General features: G+C 34.9%; 1 protein-coding gene across 49 annotated transcripts in view; it reads right to left on the reverse strand.

Moving 5' to 3' along the window:
- The window catches only part of RIMS1 (regulating synaptic membrane exocytosis 1), a 307,441-nt gene that overhangs the window by 64,719 nt on the left and 219,099 nt on the right, over positions 1-23,623 (reverse strand). For 17 of the 49 annotated variants that reach the window (XM_074538392.1, XM_074538393.1, XM_074538409.1 and 14 more), the window contains 4 exons: positions 21,837-21,914; positions 19,608-19,679; positions 14,605-14,717; positions 670-782 (listed from right to left, as the gene is read on the reverse strand). In XM_074538392.1, coding sequence (XP_074394493.1) covers positions 670-782; positions 14,605-14,717; positions 19,608-19,679; positions 21,837-21,914 — 376 coding nt within the window. Of the gene's footprint in view, positions 1-669; positions 783-2,595; positions 2,619-14,604; positions 14,718-19,607; positions 19,680-21,836; positions 21,915-23,623 lie in introns of those variants that run through there. The other 32 variants (XM_074538395.1, XM_074538400.1, XM_074538399.1 and 29 more) reach the window with 6 other exon arrangements.

Consider the following 23,623-nt stretch of genomic DNA (forward strand, 5'->3'; position numbering starts at 1 on the left):
AGCAGTTTGTTTAGAACCCTACACAGTTTAAATTACAAAGTTATGGCCTGTCATCTTAGCCTTATCAAGAAAACAAAATCTCTCTATAAAACTTTGTTAATGTAATTTCAATATATTCCACTATGACAGAAACTCTTTACACTTTTAGTAGAAAAGGAAATCAAACTAATCAGTAGGCAGTCCAAGAAAGGAAACAATTTATCTCTGACATTATATGGATACATAAAAATTATACAAATATGAAAACATCTGCATGAGATTGGACCTAGTTCTGCCTAGATCTCTCCACATCAGACAGCAACAAGGGCCAACCTACTCTTTCATGGTCCACTTTTCCAAACTCCAGGGACTGGAAATCTAATGACTTTCTAAGCTAGATGTGATAAGTCTCTTTTTAACAGCTGTTGAAGGATCTTTCTTTCCTGAACTTTTTCTTTCTGAAAAGCTTTCTGGAACTTTTTAAGCATATTGGTTTTTCTAGGTTCATTTTAGTTCATGTCAAAGACTAACTCCATGGGGGAAAAAATGATGCTAAAAAGCTATTAGTTGAAGACATTTCTGTCCGGATTTAAAATACAGCATTCTTGAAGGTTATAAAATATTTTAAATAAACAAGTTTATGCCTTTAATTTTCAAGCCAAAGTATCATTCAAAGACTACTGACTTTACCTTGGTATATTGCTCACGCTCATGTTCTTGGCTAGAACCAGACCCTGACGTCTGATTATAACGGTGCACTTTCATTTTCATCTGTCTCGTTCGCTCCTCCACTACTAAGCTTGCTGCAAAAACACACAATGAAAATCAATTAAAAATAGAGAAAAAGTTTTGGAAAAAACAAATGGTTTAGCAAAAATTTTAGCTCATTTCCATTTCAACAAAACAAAGAAATGTACAAACGTAGAACAAGCAGGGTGTAAGCACAGAACAGAGGAACACTAATGTCAAGAAATCAACCACTTCCATTGTGAGAGCCTTTACCTGAAAATGGGCAGACATCCCAATTTCTACATATAATCAAGCTGGTGCAACAGATATGAAAAGAGTGAAAAAATTTAGGTGGCAGGCTGAATTATACACCTGTTAAATATTCTGGATGCAGGGGACATAAATCCATGATCATCTAAGCATGTGTTTGTTTAATTGTAGAAAATATTACAGTAGCATTCTAAGAATTAATGCATGAAACAGGTATTAAAATTTATTTTTAAGTAATTAACTCCTCCTACTATCTTGAAACATAGCAGTTTAATATAGTTAAGGCTGTTTGAGAGGAATAATTTCTCCATTCAACCAGTCATATCAAAAACACAGTTATTTTCTAGTAGTTTGGTTTTTCTTTAACAAGATCTCCTTTAAAATCACTACTTTGTCCTGTAATGATCACCTTTACTTCAAATAATTATTTCTTCTTGTGTTTTCAACTTCCATATGGCAGTGTTTCTTTACAAACAGATATCTTGCACCCTCAAGGAGCTGTGGTGCTATAAAGAGCATCTTCTTCAACTTGAACAAGTTATGGCAACTCATATTGGCTGTGCCTGCCACAGGCATTTGACCTTGCACTAACAGAGAGAGTGCTGTAAATGCCTCTGGGCCAAGGCATCCTCCAAGTAACTTAACCTTTGTGGTAGTAAACAAATTTCAGAGGGATCTATACATTCTGCTATTCTCAAACTTTGTAGCATTTTAAATTCAAAGCAATACAGGTAACATCAATACCATTAAAACTCACTTTTTAGCAGTTCTAGAACTAGATCCAAATATTTATCAGCAACTATTCTAAATCACAAGAGTATTCACTATGTTCATTGTGGTTTAACAGGTTATAACATATCAGAAAAACTTCTTTTAAATTGGATTTTTTTAATGTGTCACGAATTTAGTTTTATTTGAGAAAACCTCCACAAAGCTTCTGCTTTTATGCCAACCATGGATTTATATTACTCTCTACAAAACCACTATTTTTCTAAGTCAAAGAGCCCCTCCCCAAATCAGTGACAGGAGAGAGACACCTATATTAAAACTGCCTGTAATCAACTTGCAATCACAAAACACTGATAATTTTAAATTATTGGAAAATAAGTACTCTATGTATGTTCAATTAAGAGGTATTAAAGTTCTCATGTGTGGCTTTTATGCTGTTAGTTATACACTGTGGCATTATTTACAGATTTATTTTTTGGTCTGTGCTTTGCCAGCACAAAGATATAAGGCCTAAAAACAAAAAAAGCACTACACTCAGGATTAGATATTTTAAACTATAAGCTACTGCACAAATCACATTTGTGCCTGCACAATCCACTTGTAACATGCTCGGGGAAATGTCAGAATGTCTGTGTGCTGGTTGGGTATGAAAATATACAAAAGCATCATTGTGAATTCCTTCTGCACTTATTTAAAAATAAGAAAAATAAGTAAAACAAACTACATTAAAATTCTGCTGCAATTACAAATCTAAGGCATGAAATAAAGTTATGATTATCTTCAGTCTCCCATAATGCAGAGTCCAATCTAGCAAATTCTGCATGTGCAGAATGTCACACTGGGCCCAGCAATTATTCCAGATGACTAATTATGCCAGTAAATGTGTACCTTAATTGCAATGAGTCCAGTTCCACCATCAGATATGCAGGCACAGCTCCAATTACTTCAATGGAAGTTGCATGGAGGTATCTGAAGGCAAAATTGAGCACTTTAGGTGAAATTTTTAAAGATGGCCTCTTATGTTAAGGACAGATATGAAAGGATTAAGATAGATCAATTAGGGACTGAAGTAAAAAAAAATTGGTATCTTAATCCTATCATACGTGCATGAAATAGACTGAGGATATGAAATCAGAGGGAAAAATGAGACCCCTTTAAAAATTTAGCCCTACATATGTAAGGTGCACAGATTAGAGTTACTCTAAACATAACCCTTTCTTTGTGTGAATTTTAGGTCCTTTAGCCAGTCAACTCTATGTTATACTAAGTAATATATATGGTTTGTTACCCTGCATTACCTATGATACCTGGGAAAGAATATTCTGTTATGTAATTTAATGATACTTCAGAGGTTATTACTTCAGTCAAGACTGAGTAAATATTCAACTTTAATTCTCTAATTCTAGACTTTTATTATGTTTAAATCCTTAAGCTAAATACATTTATGCTCTGTTTTTTCTTTATATATATTACTATATCAAAGAATGTGAGAACAATTAATTCTTGCACTGTGAAGTAAATCTAATTCTCCAATGGAGAAATTTGATTTTGTGCATGAAATATAATGCAATTTAGTGTCAATTAGCTGTGAATTTATTTCTAAGCATGCAGTTGCATGAAACTACTCTAGAAAATCTAACTGTGTTCTTTCCAGCTTTATTTACCACGCACATCTGAGCACATGTTGAATGTAGCTCAGTTGTGTGATGGAAAATTTTATCTGCCTGACTAGTGGCTTGGGAAAACCTTTACATGTTAATCATGAGAAGCAGAAAAAGGTCTAACACAGGAGCAAAAGCACATTAGCAAAACTGTAACAACCATAGGTAACAACACCATATGATCACATTGCTTTCCTGGAACAGGGCTGGTTACCACAGGTAACAAAAACTTGACATAAAAAGTAGGTAGCCTGTCTCTTAGAAAAATATGGATCTACTTTCTTTAAGGACATCACTATTTACAGAGTGCTTTTTCCTGGAGGTCTTGAGAGGCAGAATTACACAGTAATTTACAGATCAAAGCACTGTAATCCCAAGACCTTTAAACTCTATAGTGACTCTAGAATTAAATAATGAAGATTTACCATAAGTGTCTCAAAATAGTGGTGAAACTACCATCAATATCAATTCTGTCAATGTGTTATTCTCTGGTGTCAGAAGTCACACTTCAAAGAGCTGTAACTCTCATCTCTTCAAGGGCTGATAATTCTGTTGTGAGATTGATCAGTGTAAAAGTAATTGGGAGAACTCATTGATCAGACTGCTTAAATAAAGGGTGCAACTTTATAGCCAAAGCTTATTACTAATAAACCACGTGAAGGTTAGCAACAATGATGTACATAAACAATCAAGCCATGCAGGAGAGAAAAGACACACATAGGAATGGAATCAAAATGTTATATTTCAATTCCATTAATCTATTCATAAACCCATCTGACTCCTGTAATCCCAGGTGTACTGGGTCTGGCTGGGATGGAGGCAGTTTTCTTCACAGCTGCCTGTTCTTCTAGTTGTGACTAAGTGCTGATAACACATCGGTGATTTAGCAATTGCTGAGCAGGGCCTGTATAGCACTGAGGCCCTCTCTGTTCCTCATGCTGCAGCCCCCTGCCCTGTCCTGGCTTCCCCCTGCCCCAAGCAGGCTGTGACAAGACAAAGGTGGGACAGGTGACCCCAACTGACCAGAGGGACCGTTCCATACTGTATAGCATCATACTCAGCAATAAAAATGGGGGCAGCCTACAATATGCAATTCTGTAGGACACCACTTGAAAGAGGCATGGAATAAACTAAAGAAAATAGCTACAGATCTTATTTCCAGCCTGCCATCTACCCTCAAAGAAAATTAGGACAGACTAACAGTTGTTTTTTCGTAAAGGAGATAGCCACTTACTTTTTCTAAGACTTTGTCTGTTTACTAAGGTTTTATGTGCTAGTGGCATTCCTTTAAATATATGAATATTATGTTAAGATTTCCAGAGTTACATCTGGTGCCAATAACTAATAAAGGTGGCAGCCCTCACCTTTATTACTATCTTCAAAAAACTGCTATAGGCATGTTTCAACCCCTAAATGATGTTCAACTCAGGGAGACGGTAGAACTGGCTAGAATCCTAAATGTTCAGAATATATGCCACATTTTCAATTATGTACAAAATAAAAAAACAATAATCAATATTCTATACTAATATATCAGATTTAGTAGGGCAGATAATGTTTTCCTTTTTTCTTTAATAAAATCTTTCTAGACGGATGAGTCATATGGCATGTTATCCGCAGATTGTGAATCTAACAGTTAAAGTAATATGACTTTATAAGGAATTAAACTTGCATTAGCATCAACAATAGACCTATCCTATGAAAATCACTGAGAGCTACAAAAGCAGAACTAATAGTAGTGGCCAGTACAAAGGAAACAGAAGTAATTTTAAGGTCTAAAGTTCTCCTTTTAAGGTTTAATAGGGAGTTTAAACTCCATGCTAGATCCAAATGACATGATGCCTTACACACTCATCTATTAGGCTAACAGCATAATGTGTGAAACTTATGCGGGATCATTTAAATAAGGATTGTAAAATGAGCAGCAATAATGAACTAGCAAGAAACAGCAAAGATGCTGTAGTTGCCTTTCTAGTTCTAGGTTTTTTTTATTCTTGAGCTCTAACTCTTTGCATATCCACCTCTTTCATATTGCAACATTCATCAAAGAGACTACATTCTGAAAATTTTGGAAAACAGTGTATTTTGTCAATAAATAACATTTGATAAGAATCCCCTCATACATTTCAAAAAGGGTAGGTAAATCAGATAAGTAATAAGATATATGTTTAAAAGATAAAAGTCAAGTGAATAAGCCCAGGAAACAATTTCCATCCCTTGCACTCATTAAGTGAAAATACCTTTCTAAAAGGGCATTCTTGCTCAAAGGTAAGCATGGGCCTAATGCCAGAATGACTGGTGACATTACATGGTCTGTGATTCAAACTGGTAGCATTACTGTGCTATTCTAGAAGGTTGAAAACATATGGACGTCTTAGCACTGGCCATACCATTTTCTATAAGGATGAAGTCTGAAAAAAGGCAGCCTTTTCTCTTGAGGCACTTCATATTTCTGTTCAAGATGGGCAAGACAGAATGAGGAGGTGCAGGGAAACAGTTTGACTTGGAAAAACTCCAAGTCTTACATGCACTATTAAATGTCAGAGTAAGCTACATAACAAAGAAATTGGCATCAAGATTTCAGATAGCTGCAACTCTCTCCAGAATATATCACAGATCCATTCTTTATGATGCAAACTTTAAGAGAAAACGTCTAGAAGTCTAAAATGACACAAAGATTTCTTACATAACGAAGTACTGAAAAGTAAGTTGAAGTTAAAATTTATCTCATAAACTTATAATCAATGCTTCTGGGGCAAACTCAACAGGTTCAGGCAGGGGAACAGAGGACTGAACTTATTCCAGAAGACAGGAGAGGTCTGACCTATTCTTCAATTTCAATCTTCACATTAGGCAGAAACGTTGAACAGTGAGAAACAGCTACAGCTGTAGTGCCATCAAGAAGCATGTACACAGCCTTTCTACACAGCAAAAGCTAGGAAATTAATCTGTCTGAGCAACTCTAGATGTTCTGTGGATGGGAATCAGGGGGAAAAAACTATCTGGTTTGAGGAATTATTTATGAAATAATAATAAAAAAAATCTTGTTTGAGAAGTGGCAGCTGAGGAATAAACTAGGCAGAACTCATGTCCATAACAAAGACAAGGAAATAAAGCAGCAACAAGATTTGGATGGGAGAGTCCTCTAGTGCAGAGATGGCTGTGTGGGACAGAAAGGCCACACTGGTGTTGGACCAGGATGATCTATTTCAGAAATAATACAGAGAGTCTCTATTTCATTTCTGTTGATCCTGCAGGATGAGTTTTGCAGTATGCATGTACAAAATATCCTTGCAAGAGGTTTCATGGCTTTAAAAATTCTCAGCAAACTCTACCAGGAAATTTAAAAAGCACACAAAATCATGAGCAGATAAATGTTCTGAAATATAAGGTAAGTAAAACAAAAAAAAAAAACCCAAATTGTTGCCAAGATGAAGAACTTGCTACGATTTTTTTGAATAAACAACTTCAAAAAATAATGGCAACATGCAGATAGTGAAGGAGATGGCTCTGAACCCTGCTCTGCCTGACCAGAACCTGCTGTAGCTACTTCAAGCTTGTGTGCATGGATTTCCTTTCCATGGGAGCTGATCGTTCTCTGGACCTCCTCCCAGTCATAATTAAGGCACAACCAAGGCACATACTCAGATTTCCAAGCTGGAAGATGAGCTTGGATCTCTCAGTACACACAGAGGCATGGTGGCCATCTTGATATTAACAACTCACTCCAGAAGGAAGATATAGAAACCTGAACTGGATGATGCAACATTCAGTTCCTTCTCAAAGAGCTTCAGGGATGATCCACAGAGAAGCTGCTATGTAAAAGGAAACAACAAGGAAACAAACACAGACCTCTTAAAATTAGGGAAGAAAAAAACCCCAATAACCTACAAAACAAGCTGGTGATTTTGGCCGCAAAAAACCTTCAGCATTTTCATAATCTGGTGAAGACTTCATTGCAACCTTTTCAATTGATGGAATAGATGCTTGTTGCAGAGTCGTATGGTCAGTGTTGTTCACTTCTGTAGTATATACTCTCCCTCACATTTCATAAAACATCCTGTAACTCCCTCATCCTAATCTCTAACCTACTATCTAATCTTATTACCTCTTGTAAGAAGTTACAGTGAGAAGTTACTAGTGTAAATCACCTCAAATTAAGATATTTGTGGTCCCCCAGATCTGCTGGGACTTCACTCTTCTGGCTGCTCTTCTTTTGCCCAGCCCTTTTTAGCCCCTGGTTTCATCTGCCATCAGCTCCCTTGAGCCAGAGGAATCTGTGCATGTAAATATCCCACCACCTTCTACACATGCCCAGATATTGAGCCAGATCCATCCAAATCTTGTGGAAACAAGCTCTTTTACAAACCTGTTAGAGACAGTCTAGTTTGTCTGCACAAAGTCCATTGCTTTAAACAAAAAAATATCCACTGCAGCCCAAATCTTGACAGAGGCATAACCAACAAACAGGTAAGATTGATTTGTACTGTCCTGTTTGAGAGAAATATAAATACTGAGACAGAAATAATTTGTAAAATCAACCACTGTTAGCACTTCCTTAAGACATTTCATAGTATATTCTAAACACTGCAAAAATAACATATAATTGCTAACACCTAAGTTACATATCTTTTTTTCATCTCTTTTTAACATTATCAGGAAAACATACTTCTGTATGTTTGACATGGATGTTGGAGTTCATACCTAGTGGAGAAGTTGCTTTATTTTTACCTAAGCATTCATCCTTTCAGAAAGTAAAGTAGTTGCAGGAAATACTTTGATTCAAGTTCAGCTCACAGTTTGGCTGTGACCCACCCAAGCCTGTATTCAGACCAGAATTTCCCAAGATGAGCAGGACTCAGGAATAAAGTTTAGAAAAGGTTAATCAGTGCTAATAACATTGATGTAGCACAGTATTTTGATTGTAACATTAAAAGGGTGGGGTGCGTTTTTAAAATTTTTTTTTCTTTACAAGCTTCATTTGCTTTTTGAAGTAATTTCTACTTTCAGCTAACAGGGAAAAAAATAGATTTTTCTGCAATGTGGCTTTGACAGAGACATAACAAACTACAGTTTCCACTTTTTGGGACAGCTTTAGATAGCTGCTGTTTGAGCTCACTGATTCTCTGGTATCAGCACAGGCATAAATTCATATAGGTGAGCATTGTTTGTCTGCCCCTAAAACCTTCCCCACAATGGGAGTAACTTTCTGACATGAGACTGACATGCAAATAGAACACAGCTCATTCTTCAGAATGTCTCTGCATACAATAAATGGTTTCTGACCATCATGACCTTTAACTATTCCTAAGCTCACACCTAGGAAACATTTTTCACTGCAGCCAAGGAACATGGCTGCATCACTAGAAGCATGTGCTGTGCGGAACTCAAGAACAGTTCAGGAAAAATCTCAAGTCTTTGTGTGAACATTAAATCAATCAAGCACCTTCTGAACCATACTCTGTAAAATATCATGATTACTTCTGTTAAATCCAGTATATTGCATTTCAATGGGAACATGAAAAATCATGAGAGAAACCCTTTTCAGATTCTAAAGAGGGGCATCAGACAGCATAGAGATATTTGAGAAACAACCTTTTTGTATGTTAACACTGTTAACTAAAACCTATGCACTGACATGGAGTATAATGAAGCAAAAGCCAGTATCAACAGTTGCCAAACATTTGTAAAAAAATTACATAAATATTTACCTTTTGTGGGAGAGTTAAAATTCTCTTGCTCTTCAATGAATTAAATGCACGGAATGATGGAAACAGAAAAAGAAATCAGCAAATTTAAAGTTAGATAAAGAAATGTGTTACATGTGACAATGGCATGTACAGTAGTCAGTACTCCAGCAGATGTAAAAGTAACGTAGAAAATTAAAGTGATAAACCATGAAAAATAATAAAGTCTATGACTTTTTCTTTAAAATTAACAGGAACAATGATGTTACAGAGAACCAGATTGTGGAATCTTTAAGTATTCTACTAGAGAAGTATCATCATACCCAAATTTATGAATGACATAAAACCTTGTTTTAAATATCACTCTTACTTCTGAACCACACAGCACTATTTGAAGCCTCTTCTGCAATAATGAGTGTTACAAATTTATTTCAGTATTAACTGAAATCTATAATACTCAATAACCACCAGACTATTAAAAATCCATTTTTAAGGAAAACATAAAAGATTACGAGGCTTGTGCTCATTTGTGAAAGTTAACAGTGCTGAGAAAAATACTCCACATTATGAGCAAAGATTCCACAAGCTGCCTCAGAAAATGCAGTGCCACCTAATAATTTAAAAATAAAATCAGAAATATGGAGACAAAACAAACAACATTGATAGGCTGGTATCTAAAACTGAAGGGACTTATTTTTTTTCTTCTGCCACTCATTATACTGATAGATTTAAAAAAATTTTTGACTGAAAAGGTTTGATCTTTTACCATTAACAAAACCATACTCTCACTGCAACGACATTTCAATGATCAAGTACACAAACGCAGAACTGTTTTCACTAGCACTTCTTTTTCTTTTGAGATCTTACATTGGTTAAATACAAAAATATACTTGCAACTCAATGTATTATTTGACAACATACTGATTTTCTGTACAAAAATTCTGATTCTTGTTTGTTAAAAGAAAAAATACTGGACATCAAAACACTTTGTTCCTCTGTGACATCACCATTGTACAAATATCACACACATGAACTTTATACACGTAATCTCCATTCATTCCAGAATTTTCATGTAGTTTTCCCTGAGGTAACACCAGCACACACACACACACACTCACACACATACACTTCACCTTCCATGCAAGTGCTGCATACAGCTTTTTCCAACATGATCTAAGGTACAGCAACACCTAATGCTGGATGCGCACTTGCTTTGCTCCGTGTCACCACATGAGCCCTACTGCTACAGCCAGATGCCACTGGAAACACACACAACCCCACTGCTCCAGTCAGGTTTAGAGATGCTCTTTATGTGGAAACAGACTCTCGTTATCACAAACCTTACTCTCATTATGTGACTTCTGAAGTAGGAAATTACATTGTCAAAGCTATGAAAGAGAAACCCAAAGAAGACCCAAACAGAAGGCAGATAGAGGGAGTAAGACCTGTTTTGCACAAATTACTCCTGAAAGATTGTTGCTATACCACAACCATTGCACATTTATATTGCTGGTTCATCAATTTCAACAGCGTTGTTCTCCTTTGTTATTTACTTGCTAGAGCGATAATATAATCCCTACTATCTGCTGGTATATTCACTTCCTTGATCAATACAATGATCAACCATTATGCAAAAGTGCAGAAACCCACCCTCAAATCATATTCAAGAAAGAATTCCTGTGACGTTTGATAGCTGCAGGGACAGAGGATGGACTGAGTAAAGACCACAGATGTACCCTTTATACGAAAGTATAATTTTAAAACCATGCAACTACACCACAAAGTTGTTATAGAAACAGCTAAAAGGCAAAGTCAACACAGAATCCTCATTCCTCTTAACTATTGCACAGTTCCACTCAAACATGATGCAAATAAAAATACAGTGATGCAAGTCTCTTACAGCCCAGCACAGAATGACATATTGAGAATACACCATTGTCCTTACCATGGCTTAGAATTTCACTGCTTTAGTCACTGAGCCAAAACATCTTCATAGGATTAGGTCCTTTTATAAAATCATCCATTAATACAAGAACAATAAAAACCACTTCTTTAGTAGCATAAGTTAGGGAAATTACTATTAGATTGTGATGTCTTGAAAACACACACAGACACACCTATACAGGACTAATTTTCAATATGCAAACAACTCAAGACATTTCAATACAACAGCATCCCAATCTTGTGTTCCAATAAATACTGCTGAGAGGGTTGCAAAGGAAATAAATACAACTATGTCATCCTTGAATATGACTGTAATAAAAATAAAAATCATGTTGCCTAAAAATTACAGAAGCCTACAGTCTTAACTGCATCCACTTTTTAAAACCTGCATGCCCTCGAGTTGCTATTATTTAGTTAGCATTTTCTCAAATATAATATAATGATGCCTCACCTCCACTCTAAAGCTACACAAAGCTGCTGTCCCCTTCAGAATATAATCACCAAGAAAACTGTCATTTTTTCACTTTTTTTTCCAGTGTGAATTATAACAATGTTTAAAAGTTTTAATCTGTAAACTTGATCTTTTCCTCTACATTTAAGTTTGTTTCTCCATTCCTGATCAGTAGTGTCCGGATCAACTCTGTTTCTATAATGGAATAAGGATAACTACTTTGACCTTCTCTGTAACAATTACTTCTGTGAGCTTGGTTTGTTCTTTAAGAAAGTATGTGCATTATTCAGGATCTTGGAAAACTACCTTGGTTTCTTGTAAGTTGAATTTTTATGATTCTCAGGCTGCCAACCAGAGTAGTAACTAAGACAATATCATTCGGTAAAGACAAAGAAACAAGCTTTTGTTTAGTTCTAAACTTGACAACGAAATGGAATGTCTGAAATATGTCAGCCAAGCCTTATTAGCATGGATATGATCACTTAAAATTGATAACTAAAGATTAGAGATTAGTACTTAAAATATAACTCTATTTCTCCACATGAAAACTGCTACCAGTCTGTCACTCGTTCATTAAATCTCATTTGTTCCATAATGAGGACTTTAAAGAGTAATAAAATTACTTCACTAGATTCTTCTATGTTTTCTGAATGTTCAAGACAGCAAATAAGAAGCCCATTCTTGATATACAAATATGTAATTTTTTTGCAGCCATCGCTATGCCTTGCGTAACAGACCTAAATGCATATATGTATATATTTAGATTCATAGATGTATATATTTAGACGAATATTTGACACTCATAAAACAATAGGATTCTTATGGAAAGCAAAGTACTTTACTATAAAAATGATACTTTATGGCATATCACACAGGTTTTCCTTGAAATGCATGATGTCAAGATGATTATCAAAATATAGGAAGAAAATGCATTTTGAAATATTTCCAAGAATATTGCACTAGGTTTTGACATCATCTGTATCTACGGTGACTGTGAGTTTAAACCAATAAGGACACCTGCCAATTCCAAGCACAGTTAATACAAATCTTTTGCAGATCTCAGTATGTTCTGGGTTCAATACTACATTAAGGTCAGATCACTTCTGGTCACTACATTTGACTCTGGTACTCATTTGTCAGGGATTATGGAGGTGGAAACTAATATTAAAATCTGGTACTGAAAATCAGAGCAAGTACTGTTGTCTTATGGCCTTAGTGAATTTAATTTCTAACAGTAGTATTAAGTTAGATATACTAGTATATGTACTTCAACAGATACTGACACCATTTTTTAAACACATATTATAAAATCTATTCAACTTAGTACTCCTCTGCAAACACATTCTGAGCCGGAACAGAGCATTAAACATGGGTAAAATAAGAAAAGCTTCCATTCAGAAGCAAAGTCAGCAAAAGCAGACAAAACCCAGGTAGTGTGTCTTTAAGCACTGACTCCAAGTGCTGTGAACCAGCCCCAGCAACAGGTGGCATGATGTGTAACAACACCAAACAACGGCACATCTCACCTGCACATTTCACATGAAAGGCGCGAGCACGGTAAGCACAAGTGTAAACAGGAGTTCACTGAAACTGCATTACTTTACAAGTGTTCACGGTATCAACAACTTTAAAAACCCAGAGTAGTTTTGGCCTTCTGCTCAACTTTCATTTTTTCTTTCCTCTTCTGTACACATCCCATTTCTACTCATTTTCATGGAAAGGTCTACATTCATTTCAATGTCTTCAACAAAACACACACTGGTGTTTTACTCTCACACACCAGTTACCAAGATCAGTAGAAAGATGATATATGAATATGAAAAGGAAAGCCAAATCAAAATTAAAATAAAAGCTAATTCATCATAATATATTTTACCAAATTCTGAAATTGAAGTAGAAATATTGAAAAAAGTTGAAATTCATTACTTATTACATTTCCCTATAAAGCTCCCAACTTGCTAATATGCAGAAATAGAAACTCTGTATGTAATTTATAATTCAGACAGTACTAAAGCCACTACAAAATGAGAGGACCTGAATAGGAAGTTTAAAGTTAATAAAAGTCACTTATATCAGTATATTAATCATTCAAAATAAACACATTTATAAAGTAAGAGTACGTTTTATATGTGCTAGTTCAGGGGGTTGTATGCCATCACAGCTCAAAGCCTTAACATTATTGCAAACTAATTGCAGATTAATGCGACACACCATACAAGAAAACCTCATTGGTAATCTGCCATGATAAGGTGGTCATGGTCAGCAACTTTATCTGTTCCAGAATATGATCTGCCAACAGTTCTGCAATGCATTACAATAATTCATCATTATAAGCATTTCTTTAATTTCCACAAAGAAGAAAACCTTTTAGTATGTGGCAATCTCAGCTGTTGCTTGTAGTCAATGAGACAACAGGTTTTTTTAAGCACAGAAGAAAACATGAATGTACACATTTTTTCCATTTTGCCACTTCATTTTACCATAACAGCTCATTCTCTGCGTGTAGTATGTTGCCAGAAAAGGAAACAACAATGTACATCCTTATTTGATCTTAGTAGGTAAGAAACTTCTTCCACAATCATTGGGTCTACGTTGTCCTTTTCAGAAAAAAGTAGCACTCTTTGCGTGATCAGTTTATCCTTAAGCAAGAAAAGACTGGTGATCTGTGCTCTCACATTTCCCATGGTAATTGTTTTCATTCTTTATTCACTGAACTATGAACTCCAGAAGAAAATAAGATCTGTGACATTTATTATTAATCTATGTTAATAATGCACAACAATAAATATAAATCACAAAATAAGAAATGAGTAAGACTGTCAAAAAATCTTGCCCCAGTTTTTTGTTGGTTTTTTTCTTTGGTTTTGCTTTTTTTTCTTGCTGAAAACATAGTAGACATTTTGGGAACTACCATGACTCAAATAGAAAATTTCAACATGAAAGGGTACTAGAAAAGTAAGGCAATTAAACCACACGCAATAACCCATCAGTCAAACTTCACTGGATTTCCCAAACTGCAAAGATGCTTTCATTCTCTTCTATTGCTTTACTGGTAGAATTATAGCATTGGACATATAGTTATGCAAGAAGACTTAAAGTAAAGAAAGGTAAGAAATCAAAGAGTTTGAGCTATCACAAGCTCATTATTTGATACCTTGCTCTATACTGCCACTTCTTACTGGAACTTGTGGTAGCTGTCTTCCCCTACGACTGCTGAAGGAGGTGTCTGCAGGAGGAGACTGCGTGGGACTTCCTTGCTGATGTGTTCTGCAAATGAAATTGAAATGAAAGCAAAATAAGGCAAATGAAGACACATTTTATATTCTGATTTTTAAACACAAATTGAGTTGCAGTTACTGAAGATGGGTTTGAAAAAGTTTTCATCTGGTCTATGCCATATGCACACACTCAGGCCTAGATACCTAGTCAAATGTAAGTCAAGGCCTTACATTTAATTTCTCTAACTACTTTCAGCTATAGAAAAATTGTTTCCTTTCAGTTTTTTTTTTTTTTGTTTGTTTAATTTATTTATTTATTTGTGGGTTTGCTCTGGTTTATGTTTTTTGTCATTTTGGGGTTTTTTTTGATAAAGTAATATTGAAAAACCAGTGAATGGAAGGCAGTTTTCCAAGAACCACTTATGATTATTACTCCCAATTTCTATACATTCTCCTGCACTGGTACAAGGGCAATATAAAATGCCACTTTTATGTTCTATTAAATTTAATATTCCCTTTATGCTAATGCAATTGCATAAGGCCACTGGACAGCAAACATCTATTTCCAAAGGACAGTGTGTGTTTTTTCCCCAGAACGCAAAGAAGGAAAAAGACCTTTAACTTTTGAATTGGGGTGGGATAAGGGAGGGTCTGTGCATGCAAAACAGGCACAAGACTTTTAATATTCATATCTAAGTAAATATCCTAAATCACTTTGGCTGAATTCTAGCTAGCACTATTTCAGAACATTTTGGCTACTTGATGTCTTATTCACAGATACAGTTGCAGAGTGTAAAGCATCAAATATCTTTGCAACCCTAACATTTAAAATATGTATGGACAGCTATAATAACTATAGGGAAAAGGTTTAAGAAAGTAAAACAAAGATGAGAAGCAGCAGATTGCTGAGGAGAGCCTACTGTGAAATGCCCTTGCCAGTTACAATAATGTCACCCTCACTATAGTGCATAAGCAGTTTATCCAGTTGCAAGCAGATCACTTGTAATTTGAAGTAGCACATCTGTGCAAGTTCAGAATACTGTTGGCTTTCACTAGGTAGATCAACTGACTTTCTCTCAGACTGTAAGACCAGAGTTTGCTGTGTGAACACAGCATAACAGAAGCTAACAATACATACAAGAGGACTAGCACAGGACTAGCACTATGAATACCTGGGTTTACCACAAAAGCATTTCTGTTTTTAAAACATACCTTATATTAACTGCATTTCAGTTAGTGACCTAAAAAAGGACAATATGGAAGCACACCTGTGATTCCCTTACTTTCCTTTACAATTTGAAATAGAAAATCTATTTAAGTACCTGTAAGGACTAAAACAGAAATATAGTTCTAAAGAAACTGTAATGAAAGTATAAATAATATTATGCAGCAAAGTGATTGATCGTGTTAGTATAACAGACCATAATTATTACTAGATCCATAACTACAAGATAACCTGAAGCACTCAAAGTTTGTAGAGTGCCAAAATATTCTAACTGTGCCTTTTTACTCTTGTTTGGCTTTCCAACAGCGCAGCCTTTAGAGAAGGGTACTACTGTATCAGAAATTATACCAGAAATTTCAATTCTTGTGCCATCATTTCATTGTGGGGTAGTGTGTTGGGGTTTTTTTTGGTTTTGGGTTTTTTGTTTGTTTGTTTGTTTGTTTGTTTGTTTGGGTTTTTTAAATTTCTGCTGACACTTACGAAATTTCCCTTCCAACACCCAGCACAACTTCCCCACAACACACAGTCAAGGTATCCAAGGAACTTTCTGGTTCATACAATAAGAAGCAATCCTAAAAAAGCCCCTATATATGAAATAACACAAGGATGTCTGCAAAGGACAACAAACAGGTTTGGATTCAAAAGAATTTCATCAGTAACAGCCCTTGTGGAGTCAAAGTGCAAAAAAACCACCAAGATTCTGTTGCTTGAGCTTGTATTCCCTCTCTTAGATCCCAACACTTCCTCAGCTAACTCCTGGCTTGCCCTAGTGATAACCATAATATTCTTGCAGATACTGAATTTCCTGATTCTGAAAGATGCTTACAATAACAAAGATGACCTGACTTCTGAAATTTTCTGTTTCTCCATGCTGACTACAAAAGCAATCAATGTAAGCTATTGCACCTAACCGGGTTTGAAGCATCTAGCAGATGTCTAAATATCATAACATCCATAAGGTAAATATGGACCTTAATCTGTGCCAGAAAGTTATTGTTTGCTTTTACTATGGATAAATGCTTCAATCTAACATAGTCATCATGCTCTCAGTTCTGATTTTTTCCTTTTAGAAGCCAAAAATATACAGGAATTTATCTGAGAGCCCAGTGAAACACTAGAAGTCTGTCCCACCATTACTGAACAGGACAGGACTTACCTGCAACTCAGAAACTTATCTCCTTCTCCAGTAACACTCTTTTTATAGACATGCCTTCCATGAAAAAGACAGAGGATCTGCTTAACTCAAATGAAGACAAATCAGGCTTAAGGTTTGCATTAGCTGGAGTATTACAATGAGATTAATATGCCTCTTGGTGTGCTAATAAAAAGAGAGACAAAAGGCAATTGAAGAATAACTACAATGGCATTTAGGACTTGCTGCCCTTGATCTGTTGCTTGCAGGAAGAAGCCTGCAAATGGCTAATCAGAAGAATGAGACAAAGGGGAACACGGAAGTATGGAAGACAAAAGCTAGTGAGAAGATGAGACAGAAGTGAGATAAGAAGTAGAAAGAGAAGAGGAATCTGGGAAAAAAAATGCTACCTGGTGAGCAGTGAGACTGCAATGAGCATGTACATGTGTATCTCCTGGTTCCTCACACAGGAAGGAGACACTGCAAGCAGCAAACCTTTTAACTCAGCTGTCAGTGGCCTACAGGGGAATCCCACAGATTCCAGCTCTGCCAGTACACAGGAAAACTCAAATTCCTTTCCCTTCAAACTGATGCCTCAGTAGCATGCTCCTACCTAAGAAACTATAAAGAAAAACTAAGAATAAGCGAGGGTCACCAATCTCCAGCTCACCCCTGGAATAGTGTCCTATGCCAAATACAGAAAATACAGATCAAGGCTGTTTGTATCCTAAAATATGACAAGTAATGTCCAATCTGGTAATTCTAGGGTTAGGGCTGAAAGAAAACTATTTCAAATTTGGATAAACATATTTTTGCCCATTCATAAAAGAACAGAAAATTATTTTTGTGTAATCACTTTTACTCCTTCAGAACAGTTTACTGAATCCTATCTAGAAAGCTTATCTCATCGAATTAGAAGAACTTCTAGGCTTTATAAACTATCAAGAGGCTGCTTTCTCTCTTTTATTTACATTTCCTAAGCTATCACACTGCACAGAAAACTCAATCTTACATAGCATGTTGAAATGCCTTATAGAGAAGCTGAGAGCATGCTGTTAGGTTATTCCAGTAATCTGCTTAACTAATAGTAGACAGGATTTGCAAATGAAAAAACAAAGCCCAATTGTAAGAGAAAAATGAATATTTGAAGAAAAAATAGTCTCAAGCTATATTTGACAGGAAAATTCATTGCTTGCCCTATTATCAAAACTTTCTGTCACTAGTGCAATATTACATCTGTGATGGAATACTGAACTACAGAATTCAGACTTACTGAAACATTTTTGTCTCACATCTAATGCTAGTGAATCATTTTATGGAAACAGAAGCCTACAACAGGAGATGTACAAAGAAGCAGTACAATTTGTGTTTGCCTATGCTCTTGTCCCCTGGGTTCATTGCTGAATTACTGAGAGCCAAAACCTTTGGACATCAGTTAGTTTTCAGAAGTCCAAAAAAACAGTGAAAAAAAGGTTTTAGTAATCTCCATGGCAAAAAAGTCTCTGATTCAATCATAGCAAGGATTTCAGTGATCCTTTAGGTAATCTCTCTGACTCAAATTGAAAAAGCACCTGGGTTGCTGTGACAACAGTCATCTGACTCAAGGAAAATGTAGCCACCGCTTTTGGATCAGGAACAATAATCTGGGATCAGAAACAGCAAAACTAAAAAAAAAATTCTTAAGTTTTGCTACATAATGTGCATTTTCATTGAAAATAAAGATGTCTGTGTTGTTCATGGGAGTCTTAAAGCTCTCACAATGTAAACAGTTGTACATTCCACCTCTCTGAATCAAAATAATTTAATAAATTTCTGACAGAGGCAGGATCTCCTCCCTCATTTCAGTCAGTTTACAGGGTTTAAATCATAACTAGATGTATTCGTTATTCAGTATATATCTTTATTTTTTCTACATATATATCGTTATTGTTTCTATATAATTCTATTCTATTTCATTAGTATCTTTCTATTAATATATTTCTATTCTATTTTTCTATATCTATATTTTTCTATTTTTTCTACTTTTTCTACTTTTTCTTTAGATTTTGAACATGTAACCCCATACTACTGTAATATCAAAGTTAAGATATAATGACAATATAAATTCATAAAAAATTAATTAATTTTAAAAGTTCCAGTCTTTATATTAATTTTATGACATTATAGATTTAAATGTGTAATTTAAAATTTTTATATATTAAAGTGAAATTGATTTTATCAGAGGCATTTTGAATTATTTATCTGTTATACCCGTCTATCTATTTATATTATCAGTTGTGGTGATCATCCTCCAAGTTAGTGCAAAATAAGGAATTTTTAAAAAAATAATCAGTTTTAAAGTGCAGAAAAGCACTTCTAGTCTTTGCCATTGAGCTGATCTGCAATGATGGAAAATGCCAGAAAAATTCCACATGTATGCAACAAAGTGATAAAAATACAGATACAAAATATATACTACTGTAAATGATGGCAACATAGCTTTCTGTCATAGATGTTCCAAAAAAGCTGTATTAGAGCTATATTCCAAAATCTTGGATTGGACTGATAATAAGAGATTCTTACACATCAATCAACAGTCCTACCTTTCTGTTTCAGCTGCAGGGCCTTTCCTAGCTTGTTTTTGGCTGCTATATCTTTCGACTTTTCTGGACTGCCTGCGAAATGACATGTCATAAAAGAAATAAACAAAGAAGAAAAAGAATACAGAAATATGAAGATTATTTATTCGTGTATTATAAAGGTAATAAAAGAAACAGTTGACAGATGAGAAAGTGACAACTATCATCATAAAACAGGCTGATGAAGTCTAGTTTTAAGAGCCATTGCATTAATTAGGTTTGATTGAAGCTCATGGTGTGCAGCTCATGAGGTACCAAAACAGGGAAGAAAACATCAATCCTGACTGAGCCTGCAACTACTTTGGACTTCACAGCCTGCATTCAACTAGAAACAAAGACTCCTCATAGCCCTATAAGGCATCTCTTAACAGCATGAGAAACAAGTTCAGAGTAGACAGCAGGAAAACAACCTTGCAGAAAGAAACAGAAAATATTATTTGAAGGTTTAAATCAATCTAAAAATTGTTTTTAAATCTAAATTTCAAAAGTAAAACAAATACTGCATGATATCAGATTTAAAAAAGGCTGTCACTACATTAATAAAAACTTGTTTTTTCAAAAATCTCATTCTGTTACCTTTTAAAGTTTTTAGAAACAGATTAAACCAATTCTATTTTCTTCCTAGTCAATATAAGTAAGTTAGAAATTATTTCACTCCTTCAATCCTTTCCTACACAAAGCTTTTACAGAATTCATCTGACATTTGTATAATGAGGCACTAATTACCTCAGACAATCTAAGCACTCCCTTTGATATTAAATAATAACAATGAGGAGTAATAGGAGTCTACACATATAAGAACAAAGGTAATGCCACGTTCCATCATTATTACCCAGGACTATAAATATAATAAGTAAATCTCTGCATGTCATTTGTTCCAAAATTTTCTGTACTATCCACACTAATGTCAGTATTTACAAATTAGGATTACTACTTTAAACCTCAGAAAATCATCAATATGTATTATTTTTTCAGAGAAAAAAGTGCACACAGTGTTTCAGGAGTGGTAAAACCAGGGAGTGATGATTATTCAATCCTAGACCAGAAATGCTGACAAACTAATACATGCAAGATCTTGCAATGATACAATCAATATCATGTATCAGGCTATACAAATTACTGTGGGCAAAACTGACAAAAACAACATTTAAAATAGCATGTTTTCCTTTTAAACCTTTGTGGTTATAAAGAGTAATCCAGTGCCTGCACTGGAGGAGACCTAAACAGCTGTGACACCAAACTATGCCCAAAGAACATAATCATAGTTGTTTTTCATTATTTTTACCCACTGCAGTCTTTGATGAGCTTTTTATTGTGATGCAGTAGATTCTACAAAAAAGAAAACACTGCAGCAAAATACAAAATACTTTCTGCACGAGCAGAGGTCATAACCTGATGCTTTCGGGATTTTAAAAAATATATTTTCTCACAAAAAATAGTATGTCAGATTAGAAACAGAAATCCTTTTGTCCTCAATCTATTTTATTTTTGTATATTGTCATTGTTTTTAATTTTTTTCCTTTGCCAGGACAAATATAAAGTGGATACAGAGGAAAACAAACATATTAAATGCTGCAGCTTTATTTAAAACCTACAGTTAGCAAAGTTTTTAAAGTTATGGCTATATCCACTGTATGCAGCAGCATTACCATTCAAATTATGTCACCCTCTTCATTTTCTGTTTAGTTGGTTCTGTCTGGGGCTTATTTTTCTCTTACTCCTAATGTTGCTTGCCTTGATTGTGACATTGCACACAATGGAGAAAGAGATCTCACAGTGAGTGGTTCCAGTGGGATGGAAAAGCCAAGAGCAGGATGTGCTTTGCTGTGACAGGTAACACAGCAATACACAGCACTAATGAGCTGAGGACACTTATTTCTCTGCTCTCAGGGCAGTCTTGAGAGCAGCACATACTAGAAATTAGTGAAAATCAGTTTTCTTTTTGATTTCTCCCTCTGGCTAAGATGATGCTGTATACATTTCCAATTAGCTCAACATGCTCTGACTTACTTCCTAAACATACTGCATAGGAGAAAAAAATATTATCCATGAATGATACATGCACATATGTACTAGTACATAAAACAGGGATAAAATAAAAAAGAATGTGTGAAAGTATGTAGAGCACATGAAGAATATACTATAACCAATACCTCATTTACTTTCATCTATGATTTGAGTAAATAAGGATACCTCTGTGCTGCTCCAGGTTTAGCACTTAGGTGGTCTACACTGTCCTGTTTTGGAATGCAAGACTCCAGCGTCCTTGTTCTTCACAATATTTGGAAACATGGATGTGAATTTGGACGGAATGAGCAGAAACAGAGAGATGGTCACATGCAGTGAAGGTGGAGACATGCAGGCAAATATATAAACAAAAAGCATTAAGTCACTATCTACTGAAAAAAGCTGTATTTCTCATTTTCCTATTCCAAACACTATAAAATTTTAGATGTAAGATCAACAGTCGAAGATGTAAAGGTGTATAGAATGAAAGCCACAACAACACAGTATTTTTAAAAACCATTATATGCTCTACATGCTGAATGGCAGTTCTGTTATTTAATTTATGGTGCAATTATCCTTCTTGAGAATATATAAACATATAAAAAACTTCTTTGCTTAAGAAGATGCGTATTTTGTCATTATATTGTGAAATTCTCCTAAAAATACAAGTAAATTTCCTAATTTCATTTTGATGATACCTTCATGTTCCATTGCCACACAGTCTGCTACAGTAACAATTTTCAGTAATTCAAGAGAAAAGTAGAATAACTGACTCAGATTTTTTTTTTAAATAAAAAGTATATAGGAATATCTTTGAATTTCTATGGAATTTTAATTTCTGCTGAAGCTGTAGAATTTCTTCACAGCTTTCAATCTGGAAAAAATATTATCTTGTTGGTTTATTATTAGTTTTAATAAAATATATGACAAGATCCATGAATGGAATATTTTTTTTTCAAATATAAAATTTGAATTTTAATGAGAAAACTCAGCAAAATTTGTGGTCCACCAATAACCTAAGTTTTGTAATATATCTGCATCTATACCCAGTAGGGTCAGGAATGGCTAAAATTTCTCCCTAAAATCATAAATCTTCCAACTGTCACACCAAATCACTGAACAATACATATCATATTTAGGCAAACACTGCATACTGTTTTATATACAGACAAGCTATTTACAGTTCATGTTCCAAAATTCTATGTGCCTCAGTATATTTAACTGTCAACAAACCTACACACAGAAATTTATAATATGCCTACAGAAATTAAAAATTACTACTTCTGAAATGAAAACATAACACTGTTATACAATTCAGTGTCCAGTATTTTTATATTATTTCTTACTGTCTTGTACAGGAACTCTCAGTGGCTTGCAGTGAGTGTTACTTTATGTAGCCTTGAAGCCACCAGGAAAGTCATGTACAACATTTCCTGACTTTTACTGAAGTTTCCTTAAAGGCTGGATCTGCATGGTACCTGCAAGTACCAGAGGGCACTTGCTCTGCAGCTGGCTTCAGGTGACACTGGGACAAGCATTCTTACATGTGCATGCATGACTGACAGAAGCCACTTCTCTTAAATGAAAATATATAAGAATTCCTTTTTTTAAAGGCTCATTTTATCCAGTCTTGGTTATATGCTGATGTTAAATTGCAGATTTTTCCAAATGAACAATCTGAAAAAAAATTCACCTACCATTAAATACTCAGCCTTCATTCACCTTGTTTTTATCATCACTTAAATTTCACAGATCTCCAGACACCCATCTGTCAACACTACACTGTAGACACTAGACATTTAGACTTCCTAATTTCTAATAAAAAAACTAAAAAAACTTTCAAGGAATTATGCTATTAAATCCAGTAGAAAAATTATCCTTCAAAAAATATCTTATAGAAATAAATTATACCAAACATTTCCAAATTTTTAACACTGAAATAATACATAACTCATGACTTCTCATCAAGTATC

This window comes from Zonotrichia albicollis, chromosome 3 (assembly GCF_047830755.1).
Source record: "Zonotrichia albicollis isolate bZonAlb1 chromosome 3, bZonAlb1.hap1, whole genome shotgun sequence".
In the NCBI taxonomy this organism is placed as follows: domain Eukaryota; kingdom Metazoa; phylum Chordata; class Aves; order Passeriformes; family Passerellidae; genus Zonotrichia; species Zonotrichia albicollis.